This window comes from Orbicella franksi, chromosome 1, assembly GCF_964199315.1.
Source record: "Orbicella franksi chromosome 1, jaOrbFran1.1, whole genome shotgun sequence".
NCBI lineage: Eukaryota > Metazoa > Cnidaria > Anthozoa > Scleractinia > Merulinidae > Orbicella > Orbicella franksi.
This window is the reverse complement of record NC_138145.1, coordinates 42,486,660-42,499,931: the sequence shown is the minus strand read 5'-3', so window position 1 is coordinate 42,499,931 and position 13,272 is coordinate 42,486,660. Positions and strand designations below refer to the sequence as shown.

The window sequence follows — 13,272 nt, the reverse complement described above, 5'->3', positions numbered from 1 at the left end:
TTCAGCAAACTTAAGTTTTTCCATGAACCTTTTTGAAAACCTTGGGTTGCTAAGATAATCTAAATCAACTTGTGTTCAATTTACATGGTAGCAAGTCATCGCCGGCGGAACAGTTACCCCCATCCTCCTCGAACAAGCCTGTACTTAACGTTTATATCAGAAAAGTTGTCCATTCTGACCGCAGCAGACATTGGCCACCTGGAGTTTGCTCATTCTCTCTACGTCTCTATTTCTCCCGGCTAGGGGTGGGTGGTGATATGCTCCACGCCTTCAAAACCAGTTGTTTTCCACCAAGGAGCACCCTGTTGCCCAAGGTTTCTCATGTACTAAGTAAATGGTTCTCTGTTGTTGATAAACCCTCCTGCCATACAGAGCATTCCTCCTTGTAAAACGGCCCAGTGTTTAAGTTTTACACACCGTGTATTACACTGTGATAAAACACGACGGGCATTTGAGAACACTAGGGAAATGTAGAAAACACGAGTGGCAGGCGAGTGTTTTCTACATTTCTCGAGTGTTCTCAAATGTTCGGAGTCTTTTATCACAGCGTAATACACGGCTTAGGCTTCTTTATTTGCTTTATAGTAGAAACAAAGATATTGTTTTTCTCCATCTCTAACAAAAATGTTGACTAGAGGTTATGTGGCGAAAAACAATAAAACACGCTTCTCCTATGCTTTATACCTTGATAAAACATGGCTTTTTGACCGATCAGAGCGTACGCAGGGTCCTATCTCTATTATAAACTTGTCTCAATTACAATCAAATGTTTTAGTAAACCGTAGTAGGGAAAAACTAAGAAGTATAAATAAAGTTCAGCTCCTCGGCCGTGCTTGTACTAGTCAACTGTCGTCTCTTCTGCCTGTAGGAATATCCCATGTTATTTTCATTTGCAATATGTAACGATGACTTAGCTTAGGTAGTCTTAGGAAAAGTAAACACATATATTAGAACACTTTTTGCTACCATGTCACGACCGTTAATTTGCTGTCGACGACATTTGTATGATTGCGACTTACATTGATACGTTTGTAGTACATTTGTTTTCTTATATCTTTGATATATTGTAATATCGTTTTCGTAGTTTTATATTTTACTTTTAAAGTCAACTGTAAAAAAACCAACGTAATTGGTCGAGTCTCTTTAAATAAAGTTGGTTGATGTTTTTATTATCATACGCTGTGGTCACTGCTTTCTCATTGACTAACACCCGGAGGGGGACTCCCATATAAAAAGGACGGGGGGGTGCTTGTCGTACCTTTCAGGGGTTAAAAAAGTAGTTTTGGTGCCTCTTAGGGTGTTAAGCCTCAAAAGGTCCACAGTGGGAACTGTTTCGGCACCTTTTCGAGTATTGAACCGAAAAAATAGGACAGGCGATAATGAGTTATGCAAAATTTGGTATCTCTTAAGCGAGAAAAAAATTGCAAGCCAGGCCCATAAAACAAGATCTTGGTACCTCTTAGGGGTTTTTTTCAAAATTTCCGTCGAGCAGCCCGTGCTTTTTATATGGGTATCCCCCCCGGGACTAACAGTTCAGGCATTCCCTTACTAATGTAATCTGCTGGCGCATATATCAGATTAAGCTAGATTATAAATCTTGTAAACCATCACGCAGTGGAGCTAACATGTCTTGGTTGTGTTCTGCGCAACAGGATGTTAGTTGTTATTTTCTTAAAAACAATGCTTAACTTCAGCTGGGATGAGTCGAAGATATTAGTAAGCAGCAATGTAAATCCCAATTGCAATAATGGCTATGTCTGTAACATGCACTGTAACAATGCACCTAACAATACGCATGCATTGTATTATATTAAATAATACAGTTCTTATTATGATACTACCAGTGGCGAATCCAGACCTTGACCAAAGGGGAGAGGGGGGGGGGGTTGGGCTTGCCCTACCGGCTTTTCTTCCTTCTGCGATTTTTCTTTTTTTTAAGCAAAATAAGGGGGGGCTCCCCGGGTCCCTTCCCTAGATCATCCACTGACTACTATAATATCAAGTGATTAGTGGCCAAAAGTCCCGAATTGAAATTCGCGTCACTTGCCACCAGCTATAGAGTTCGAATACGTACTAGTCTCTCGCTTGTTGCAATTGTTCGCTATTTCGACTGCGCTCATTCGATTTACGTTAATAATGAAGAATGGCAATACCGAGAGTTGGGGTTGCGATATCTAAACTATGGATGCTAAGAAAACTCAATTGGAGTTTAAATTAGTACTCCTACTGAGAAGGTTGTAAATAGGAGAACGAAAAAAGAAAAAGAAATCATATTTTAAACGAATACTCGAAATTATAGAAATAACAGCCAAAAACCGTAGCCAATTTTCGAAATTTAAACGACTGATTTGTGGGCAGCTTTTCTACCGATTCAAAGAAAGACTTGTCAGCCGCCTTGTTGTGACGTCACTGCGCACATGTAACTTTACATAGTCGATAAAAGTGCCGTTTTTTGTCACTGACTTGTATATTTTAGCAAGACGTTTCGGCTAGCTCTTAAGCCTTCATCAGCCGGTTGAAAAACCGCTTGATGTTACGCGCTATTTAAAAACTTTTTAAAATTGAAACGTTGCGCGTACTGTATGAGCGTGACTCAAGAGAATTCTAAATGCGTGCTAAGCACTTGTAGACTTCAGGGATGACTATGTGATCATTCCCAGCGTTCGGGTCTTTTACAGACATCCAAGCTTCTAGAAAAAGCCGCTGATGGTAATGTGCCCCATGTCCGACGACTTCAACGTTTTCAAAATCCATATGATGATGACATTCGTGAACATGGCACGAGCCATAATCGGGGACGGAGACCGTAAGTCTCGGGATTCGCGCGCACCTATGATATGGGACAATTTTTCTATTTTTAGAACAAATTGCGCCATCCTGACGTCATATATCCGCGCGGATTCACGCACGTGTCGGAGGCTCTCGCGTGGATGTTGTCACGTTGGACGATCAAATGGTGAGAGTTAAGAGATTCTCTTACGTATTTTTCACAGCGATGGCACGGAATAAGACAGGGAATACGAACCAGGGCGTTTATATGTAGTTTTATGCTCTGAGCTAACGGAAAAGGCGGGTTTTTCAGGGTCGAAAACAAGACTTCAATCTCGCGCTGGGAATGAATAATAAGATCTGATCACGCTAGTTGTAAGCTTACGCGTATGTTTTTGCGTTTGTTCTGACTTAAGAATATAGCAAGAAAACTCTCTACTCTGGTATCGAGTTAATTTGTGAGTCTCTCAGAAAATGGTTAATCATAACCAAAACCTCTTTTGATGGTTTCTTATTGTTTCTGCTTATTTGGTGAGTTTGCAAAAGTTTTTGAAAGGAAAATCTGACGTGTACAATTAGCTCATTTGCATAGTGCAGCTCGTGCACTTTCAAGTCCGAGTACGAGTCGGTGTTTTCAATTGTCAACAAATCTTGACAAAGATTTCTTTCCTTATCTTTTGTGCTGAGATGCTGTAACAAATTTCACGAACGCAAAAAAGGCTACTAACATCATGTGTGTTTCTTCAACATAAGCATGGTGAAGTTTTACACTGCGAAAATGAAAATAGATAAGGAGTTTTGATAACTCGATCAACAAAATCGAAATCGTTATTCCAAGTTGATTAAAGAAAGCGTCATCGAAACTTTGCTGATTATTTCTGCTTTATTCACATATTTTCAGTATAGCTTTTAATATGTTCTCAAACATTAATCAATCTTAAACATATTTAAAAACTATAGAGTTATTATTTGAGTTCGATGTACGCTTTCACACCAAAGTGCGGCGGAAGTACAATTTGTCATGTTTACTGACTGTACAAAACAGGCATCGGCGGGCGCTCTCATTCATCGACAACAGAGAATTTACTGGATTTTTACACAAATAAAACTGAGCAGTATCTACGGACGTAAAGTTATTGGGCCTTGATGAAACATCAAGCATTGCTTACAATTCAAGCGAAACTGAAACTAGCAATTATTTTGTTTTACTTTTCGGTCGCGGTAGACTGACAAATTCCTCGCAAGCGTGTGGCAAGAGGAGCTAGGAAACTGTGAAGTCCTGAAGCTCTGCTATATCTAAATATATTCAGCTAGTTTTTTGCTGTGTAATGGAAAAGCTGTTAATCTTCAACATACGTGAAATTTAAAGTGGAGTAATGTACAGCTCATGCAAAAGAAGCATCCGTCGGAACATAACTTGGTCAGCGATATGTATAAGCTTACAGCGGAACATACCTAAATTCGACACTGTCTTACTTCACTCAAACTGGAGCAGCTTACGACGAAAATATTTAAACAAAATTCCAACAAACGTTAACGCGTTGAGTTGTGGGCCAAAAACATGAAAAATTTCGGGAATTTCGGAAGCCTTTTCCCCCGCGCGACATCCGCAAAAATCCTCGCAGCATGTACGCGCGTCTGCCGCAGGCGATGGCGCAATTTGTTCTAAAAATAGAATTATTGTCCCATATCATGCGGACAACCCCAATACTAGAAATGGTGCGCGCTTGCGGTCTCCGTCTCCGATTATGACTCCTGGTTTGGAGTTATGATCGAACATCAAGAGAGCCTTTTTGTGCTCGGAAACCCGCATCTTCAGTGATCTTTCGGTCTGGCCATAGTATACAAAATCGCACTGACTGCAATCGATTCTGTACACCACTCCAGATCATGGACGGTCGGTTTCATCCTGCTGTTTCGGTCGAGGAAAAATATTGTTGATGGTTCTCTGTGGCTTGTAGGAAACTTGTAAACTAAAATTAAAATTCTCTCGAGTCACGCGCATACAGCACGCGCAACGTTTCAATTTTAAAAAGTTTTTAAATAGCGCGTAACATCAAGCGGTTTTTCAACTGATGAAGGCTTAAGAGCTAGCCGAAACGTCTTGCTAAAATATACAAGTCAGTGACAAGAAACGGCACTTTTATCGATTATGTCAACTCCTGACTACATTTACTCAATTTTGTAACTTTACATACTTTGTTATTTTTTATGCAGTTCGCGCAGACCTAACCAAATCTTTTTATGATGATAATTGTATTACACCTGTATTATGATGTAGTTTGAGGCTGATTTATAAAAGCTAAGAATCCGAAAAAACGCTGTTGAAAGTAAAAATCAACAAAGACATAGAAGAAGAATATGTTCTTTTTTTTATCATTTAGAAGGTAATATATCTGTGTTTGAAGGCCCATAGAGAATCCCTGACTAGGCGAGAAAAAACCGTTGTTTGACGTATTGATTTTGCCCCGGGATTTTGCATAATAATGGTTAAGTTGTTACAGTGTTTGAAATAGCACGAGTTAGTCAAGTCGCAGCGGAATAACTTGTAGATATTAAGACGCACAGGGAGATCAACCCATTCGATGGCCGGAGAACACAGTGCCATATCCATGAAATGGTCTGTTTAGAAATTGCCACCATGGGTTTTATGTCAATTGCGTGGACCGGAGAGAGCCATAATAACTAAATAGGCGGCTTAAGTAATGACGACGGCGACGCCGAGGACTACGTCGAGTCAAAAATCAATTTATATTTTACCAGCGAAATTCGCTATTATCTAGATCTGTTCAGTGCACCAATGGCTCTGAAAACGTGCTCAGGCTAACCATGCAACTACAGCGTTCAATTCCAAATGGAATTACGAAAATTAGCCGTTGTCGTTCGCGTTCCTCAGACTACACAGAACTTGGTCATTTCATGTTGTTGTTGTTGTGCAGAGGACGGCAAAGAAATGTACAAAGATTTATAACGCACGTGCACAACTATTGTTTTGCTCATTAAACCTTTTGTTTGATGAGGTTCTCGTTGCCGTCGTCGTCGTGGTTTCCTTAAACTCCCTAATATCTCAAGTAAACAAATATCTTGCCGGGTTTTAGATTAATTTCGAACGATTTATTAACCCCTGAATCATCTAGCATAGAATTCGGCCACCCTAGCTTGCCGTTAGTGAAGTGCTATTCAATGAAAATTAATTTGCATATAAAGTTGAGTCATGCTTGGCGCCCAAGCCTTCAGCATGGCGGCCAAAATGAGGGACCTTCAAGAGTTTGTCAGTGTTGTCACAATCTGCTTAAAACGTAAGTATAAATTGTTTCCATACACGCACTATATGCTCTCATCAAGACGACTTGCTAAAACTTCGGGTTTTTTAAACTTTCTCTTCTTTTTAAAACATAAATCATACTGAATGATCTATTATGAAAATCAGAAGCATATAACCTGCTTCTGTCGAAATATACGGCGTGCTTAGTAATGATGCCGACTTTTTACAAACCAGTATCAACGTAAAGAATCGTTAACTGAATTTTTTGTGAAACTTGCGTCTGCTCGATCAAATCTACAAGCGGTAGTGAGGGACTGGTGGTTGATCGCCGGGTGGGTGTTCAAAGCACGAGCAAAGACATGTTTACATTGTACGTTACTAATTCGTCACTGACTGTTTTCAAGATGTTACTTCAACACGTTTCGTTTAGTGCTTAACGTTTTATGGGTTGAAACTGAAAGGCTTTACACGTGATTAAAAATGGCAGCACGTTAAACGCGCACGCTCAGAAGGGGACATGTAAAATTCAAGAAACGCATCGCGGGACTGGTGGTTGATCGCCGGGTGGGTGTTCAAAGCACGAGCAAGGACATGTTTACATTGTACGTTACTAATTCGTCATTGACTGTTTTCAAGATGTCACTTCAACACGTTTCGTTTAGTGCTTAACGTTTTATGGGTTAAAACTGAAAGGCTTCACACGTAATTAAAAATGGCAGCACGTTAAGCGCGCACGCTCAGAAGGGGACATGTAAAATTCAAGAAACGCATCGCGGTACTCACGCGCGTGCTAAACATAGTCTCGCGCGACGTTATCTGAATAGGCCAATACCCCATTTGCGATTGCCTTTCGCCTCTGTGTCAAAACGAGCGCGCGCGCGCTTATACAGTAGAACCCAGCCTTACGGTCATCTCGTTAATTACGTCACCTCGTTTTTACGGCCAGTCTTTTTTGTCCCGGCGAAACGGCCATACATTTTCTCATAAGAAAACGCCGTTAATCCGGCCACTCTGTTAATACGGCCAACAGCCACATTCTGAAATCCCAACTGTTTAATCGTCTATAATTTTACCCCGTTAATATAATACGGCCAATCGAACCATTTAGGTTCATCTTTCCATTGTTATTATTGTAGGTTTTGATTGAACTTTCAACTTTTTTTAAAAAATCAAACTTGCATTTTGAATGCTTATTAAAGAGCAGTTGTCTAGAAGTGAGTTGTGATGTCTCTTAAGACGCCACTTAAAATAGACCAGTTATGAAATTTGATCCTACCCCGTCAATATCATACGACCACCCCGTTAATATGGTGACAATTTCATGGCCAGTTGGTGACCACTGCATCGGATCACGTGTGAAATCTTTCAGTTTCAAATGATGAAGGTTCAAGCACTCAGTAACCGAAACTCTTCAAGTAATTTCTTAAAAACAGTCAATGACAAACCACAAGCTTACAATAGCATATCCTGACTAAAATAACTCAATGTTCCAATATATGTTAACATGATGAAAAAGAGGGTTTTTCTGGTCGGAATTTTACACGCCATTCTTCATTGAGGCATTTTTTACCGATAATTTATATGAAAAACAGTTTTCCTTTCTTACCAAGTTCTCGCTCATGTTCTATAACTATGTCCTTATTAATCATATTTCTGGTTTTTAAATGGTCTTCTGCAAAGATCACGCGCAGACAGAAATTTCGTTTCTTTTGTTTCCGCTTGGCACGTCAGATGCTGCGAAACTGAAATGGTTTTAAAAATGGATCATTTATGCCAGCAACACAGTTATAAGCAGTAACACAGACGCACCTCTACAGTTTTTGTTTGGAAGAACGAACGGCTGAACACAGGCTTCTGCGCAACGGTAAGTTAGTGGTTATTTTTTCTTCTTTGTTTTGTTTAAAACGATGCCTTTATTTGGGCTTCCACTGATAACATTTAACATATTATTCGAGATATCACAAAGCCTCCTTAAATGATGTAATGCTTGGTCGGGTTAAGGCGCGGAGTTCCCGGATTTAAAACCTCTTCTAGCACAAATCTGCTAGCAGTCTATTAGTGATTTGCCCTAGGAGATACTACATGACCCGCCCGACCTTTTCTTCAGATTTCCTACGTTCAAGCTTATGAATAGACTACAATGATCAAGAACGCACCTTTATTGTTAGTTGACAAAGAAACTGCCCACCTACCGACACCAAGTAGAACTTTAAATCGTACCATGATACTACAAACATAGGTTCTTTACCGTGTACATGTACTGCATGGCTTTGCTGGACGACCTATACGGAAGTCAGTTTTGGGATGTCCTGTACAAGCAACATTACTTACCGATCAAACTCTAATTCATTCGTTGTTATACAGCTTGATTTAGCTCCATTAAAACTTCTCTCGATTTTGCAATGATACTATTTCTCGGAATTTTGAGACAGAAGCCGACTGTTTCAGTTTCCACATTTTCCAGTGCGAACTTCACTGTGGTAAGAAAAACCAATCTCTCATTTATTTCAACCAGTCCAAAGTAAACTCAAAACTGTTCAGTAAAACTTGGTTTGATTTTGTTTGATTTATAACACGGGTAACCATGGCGCATCAAGCTAGACAATTTACGCGTATCACTTTGCCCTGCTGGGGGAATGAGGCACTGAGTATAACGAAGAATAAATCTGAAGAGGTTGATTTCGTGACCTGTTCTTAGCTCCGGGGGGAGAGTTCAAAGAGGAATCACGATTCACTGTTTTTCATTTCGTATCACGGCATTAATTTTAAAAGAGTCCCGCATTCCACTTGCCGAATAGTGCAAATCATGTTTAAACCTCAAGGTGTATACATTCCGCATCTCGGCGTTATAGTTTAAACCCATCACGCATACGCACCAAACACATGCATTTGTGATCATCATCTGTTTTCTTGGAATTTCGCCGACAACATGCAAATGTTTCGTAAGTTCTTTGCACTTTTCAAAGGGGACACTACTGACGTAAGAAGCTTATCTTGTATTGTTCGCTCCGTTAGTTGAAAAGTACGTATTTGCGATATTCATAATATCACATGACGAAGTTTAATCGAAGAAATTTTTCCTCCAAGTTTTTCACTCAAATTTCGAAGCCTTTTCGCGCGTATTTCAAGCTTAATTTAACCAATCACTCTGATTTGGGTATCACTGGAAAGATCTTTTCCTCTTGCAGAACTTGAGTATAAATGATGCCAATTATGGTCAAAGGTGATGACGTCAGAAGTGGAACAAAGGACAATGCTCGTCAAGGCCGGTTTCGGCCGGCACAGGAGCCAAGATATTTGAAGTGTTCTCACAGCACTCATTCCTCCTATTCACGGTCGATAACACATTTAGTAAAGAAAGAGCGGATTTATGATTTCTTCAGGCTAGTTTTTTTTTTATAATGGTACGATTTGATCAAGCCTGAGCACGAGGTGAACCCTTCTAGTCTGAGTCGGACTAACGTGTCCTATCTTCCATAAGGCGGCCAGTTAAGAGCCCATAGCAGGCTTACCTCCAGCATGAAGTTCGCCGGTACTCATTTATACGCATAGGCGGAGAGAAGTACAAGTATAATGTTATTTTACCCTATAGAGCTTAAATGGTATTTTCTTTTCACAGGGCTTATACGGAAGGACGAAATGAACAATCTAGCCTACGTTTTTCAAGTCATCTGTGTTGGCTTGGCTGTTGGAACTTTCCTTCGTAAAACTGGTCGGGGTGTAAAAGCTATAGAGGTAGCCAAAGAATGTTTGATTTTCGTAAATAATGTGGTGCCGAAAAAAAAGGAGGAGCAATTTGTTAAATTTGTTAGATTTGCTATCTATGGAACAATCTTCATGACGTATTGTCTTATCTCTGATTACACAAATGCCATAAAATACGGCAAGCAACTTCTCGACATTTACCAAGTGCGTGGAAAAACAGACGAAAATGAAGGCAATCTATTAATAACACTAGCCAAGATGTATGAAAAACAATTTAAATATGTAGAGGCAGGAAAACTTTATGAGAAAGCAATCAAGATCATGAGAGAAACTGGTAACAGGAGAGGGGAAGCAGCCGCTTACAGAAACTTAGCAGTTGTGTTTTCATCTCTTGGTGAATACGATAAAGCTAAACAGTATCTCTACAAAGCACTTACGATCACAATTGAATTTAATGACAAAGCAGGAGAAGCAAACTGTTACGGAAACTTAGGAACTGTGTTATGCTCTCTTGGTGAGTATGGCGAAGCTAAACAATATCTTGAGAAAGCACTTGCGATCAGAATTGAATTTGGTGACAGAGCCGGAGAAGCAAGCTGTTACGGAAACTTAGGAACTATTTTTCTATCCCGTGGTGAATACGACAAAGCTAAAGAGTACCTTGAGAAAGCACTTGCGATCAGAATTGAAATTGGTGACAAAAAAGGAGAAGCAGCAGATTTCGAGAATTTAGGAAGTACTTTTCAATCTCGTGGTGAATATGACAAAGCTAAAGAGTACCTTGAGAAAGCACTTGCGATCAGAATTGAAACTGGTGACAGAGCCGAAGAAGCAAGCTGTTACGGAAACTTAGGAACTATTTTTCTTTCCCGTGGTGAATATGGCAAAGCTAAAGAGTACCTTGAGAAAGCACTTGCGATCACAATTGAATTTGGTGACAGAGCCGGAGAAGCAGTCTGTTACGGAAACTTAGGAGTTATTTTTGGATCTCGTGGTGAATGCGACAAATTTAAAGAGTACCTTGAGAAAGCACTTGCGATCAGAATTGAAATTGGTGACAGAGCCGGAGAAGCAAGCTGTTACGGAAACTTAGGAACTATTTTTCTATTCCGTGGTGAATACGACAAAGCTAGAGAGCAGTTTGAGAAAGCACTTGAGATCGAAATTGAAATTGGTGACAAAAAAGGAGAAGCAGCAGATTTCGTGAATTTAGGAAGTATTTTTCTATCTCGTGGTGAATATGACGAAGCTAAAGAGTATTTTGAGAAAGCACTAGCGATCACAATTGAAATTGGTGTCAGAAAAGAAGAAGCAACCTGTTACGGACACTTAGGAACTGTGTTTCAACATGCTCATGAATATGGCAGAGCTAAAGAATATCATGAGAAAGCACTTGCGATCAGGAGTGAAATTGGTGACAGAAAAGGAGAAGCAGCTGACTACAGAAACTTAGGAGCTAAGTTTCTATCATGTGGTGAATACGAGAAAGCTAAAGAAAATCTTGACAAAGCACTTGAAATCACAGTTGAAATTGGTGACAGAGCAGGAGAACCAAACTGTTACGACAACTTAGGAAATGTGTTTAAATCTCTTGGTGAATATGACAAAGCTAAACAATATTTTAAGAAAGCACTTGTGATAAGTAAAGAAACTGGTGACAGAGCAGGAGAAGCAAGAGATTACTACAACTTAGGTTCATTGTTTGATTCCATTGGTGAACCTGTCGTTGCTGAAGGTTATCTTGAGAAGGCACTTTCAATTAGTCAAGATATTGGACTCCTTGGGCAAGAGTTTACATGTCTTTGTGCGCTTACAATGGTGAAGGCAACCAGAAAAAAAACTCAGGAAGCATTTGACTATCTGGTCTTGAGTATGGAAAAAAGCGAAAGTCTGCGTGCTTTTCTAAGAGACAACGATCAATTTAAAGTGTCGCTTTCAGATATTCGCAGCTTTCCTTATCGGAATCTTGCTGCCTTCCTTGTTTTTTGGGGGAATCCTAACAAAGCCCTTTATGTTGTAGAGCTGGCACGTGCTAGGGCCTTGGCAGAGTTGATGGCAACACGGTACTCTGTTGAAAGGCAAATATCTGCTGATCAGCAATCTTGGACTGGCATAGAGAATATTATGAAACAAGAAAGCAACTGCTCTTGTCTGCACATTTCTAGTCATGGGGAGGAAATTTTTTTGTGGATTCTCAAAACAAGCGGAGTCATCCATTTTCGAGCAATAAAAGTAAATGAAAGCAACATAGCTGCCGGATCAACTGACAGCCTGGATGATTTTTTTGCTAAAAGCCTCCGCAGCTTTGGTATTTTACCTGCAGATGATTGCGAAGATCGATCTTTAAATGATATTGGGCCAAAACCAGATGTCTCTCCGGAAGAGGAGCTCGCCACTTTGCGACAAGGAAGAAGTGAAAATGATCCCGAACAGAAGTTAACCTTGTTCTACAATATGATCATCGCTCCTGTGGCCGACTTACTTGAGGGGTCCGAGATCATCATTGTTCCTGATCCCTGCTTGTGCCATGTTCCATTTCCAGCTTTACTTGATGACAGTGGAAAGTACTTATCAGACACGTTTAGGATTCGCATTGTTCCTTCCTTGACAACTCTCAAATGCATCCAGGACAGTCCTACTGACTATCACAATCAGTGTGGTGTGCTGATAGTCGGTGATCCTGAGGTTGGTAGAGTGTGTTACAATGGTCGTCGTACAACCTTCACACCATTACCCTTCGCAAGAAAGGAGGCAGAAATGATTGGCCGACTGCTGAGCGTTCCGCCTTTGTTAGGAGAGAAAGCAACCAAGCAGGTGGTACTTGAAAGGCTTCCTTCAGCAGGTCTGGTACATTTTGCTGCACACGGTAATGCCGAAAGAGGAGAAATTGCCCTCTGTCCCGTGCGGTCTACTAAGAAGTTTCCTGATGAAAAAGAGTACGTTTTGACAATGTCTGACATTTCACAAGTTCAACTTCGAGCCAAACTTGTTGTACTTAGTTGTTGTCACAGTGGACGTGGGAAGATCAGAGCCGAGGGAGTTATTGGAATTGCTCGAGCGTTCTTAGGATCCGGTGCACGCTCAGTGTTAGTGGCATTGTGGGCCCTTAATGACAAAGCAACAGAGCAGTTCATGAGTCGCTTCTACGAGCATCTTGTTGATGGAGAGAGTGCCAGTGAATCTCTTCACGAGGCCATGAAATGGATGCGGAGTAACGGCTGGTCTGAAGTGAAGCAGTGGGCACCATTTATGCTGATTGGAGATAACGTGTCATTTAAGTTTGGAAAATAAGGGTAAGTTTCCAGATAAGAGAATAACTTTATAATTTTTGCGTTTTGAAGCCAGTATCCTTTAACTTGCATTTCATTAGAAGTAGCAAGATCCCGGCAAATCATGCCAATTCTGTTTGAGGATTGCTTCAACTATTTGAGGATGTGTCCCTGGACATGAGAGAGCATGTCAAGGGTCAGCGAGGATTGGATTTTGCTGATATTTTAATTTTCGAAGGATAAGCGAGAGGTTAACAAGAATCA

The 13,272-nt window shown here is 40.4% G+C and overlaps 2 protein-coding genes across 2 annotated transcripts; both read left to right on the top strand.

Annotated features, from left to right (window-relative positions):
- The first annotated feature begins 7,714 nt into the window (after positions 1 to 7,714).
- On the top strand, positions 7,715 to 11,595 carry LOC145502396 (uncharacterized). The gene is made up of 3 exons (XM_081481755.1): positions 7,715 to 7,898; positions 9,654 to 11,474; positions 11,564 to 11,595. Exons 2-3 carry the CDS (start codon positions 9,674 to 9,676, stop codon positions 11,593 to 11,595), a joined length of 1,833 nt encoding a protein of 610 aa, XP_081337881.1. The 5' UTR covers positions 7,715 to 7,898; positions 9,654 to 9,673.
- A 10-nt stretch (positions 11,596 to 11,605) lies between these two features.
- Positions 11,606 to 13,110, top strand: LOC145481604 (tetratricopeptide repeat protein 28-like). The gene has a single exon (XM_081460119.1). The coding sequence runs from the start codon at positions 11,612 to 11,614 to the stop codon at positions 13,028 to 13,030; it is 1,419 nt and encodes a 472-aa protein (XP_081316245.1). The 5' UTR covers positions 11,606 to 11,611; the 3' UTR covers positions 13,031 to 13,110.
- Positions 13,111 to 13,272: the final 162 nt, after the last annotated feature.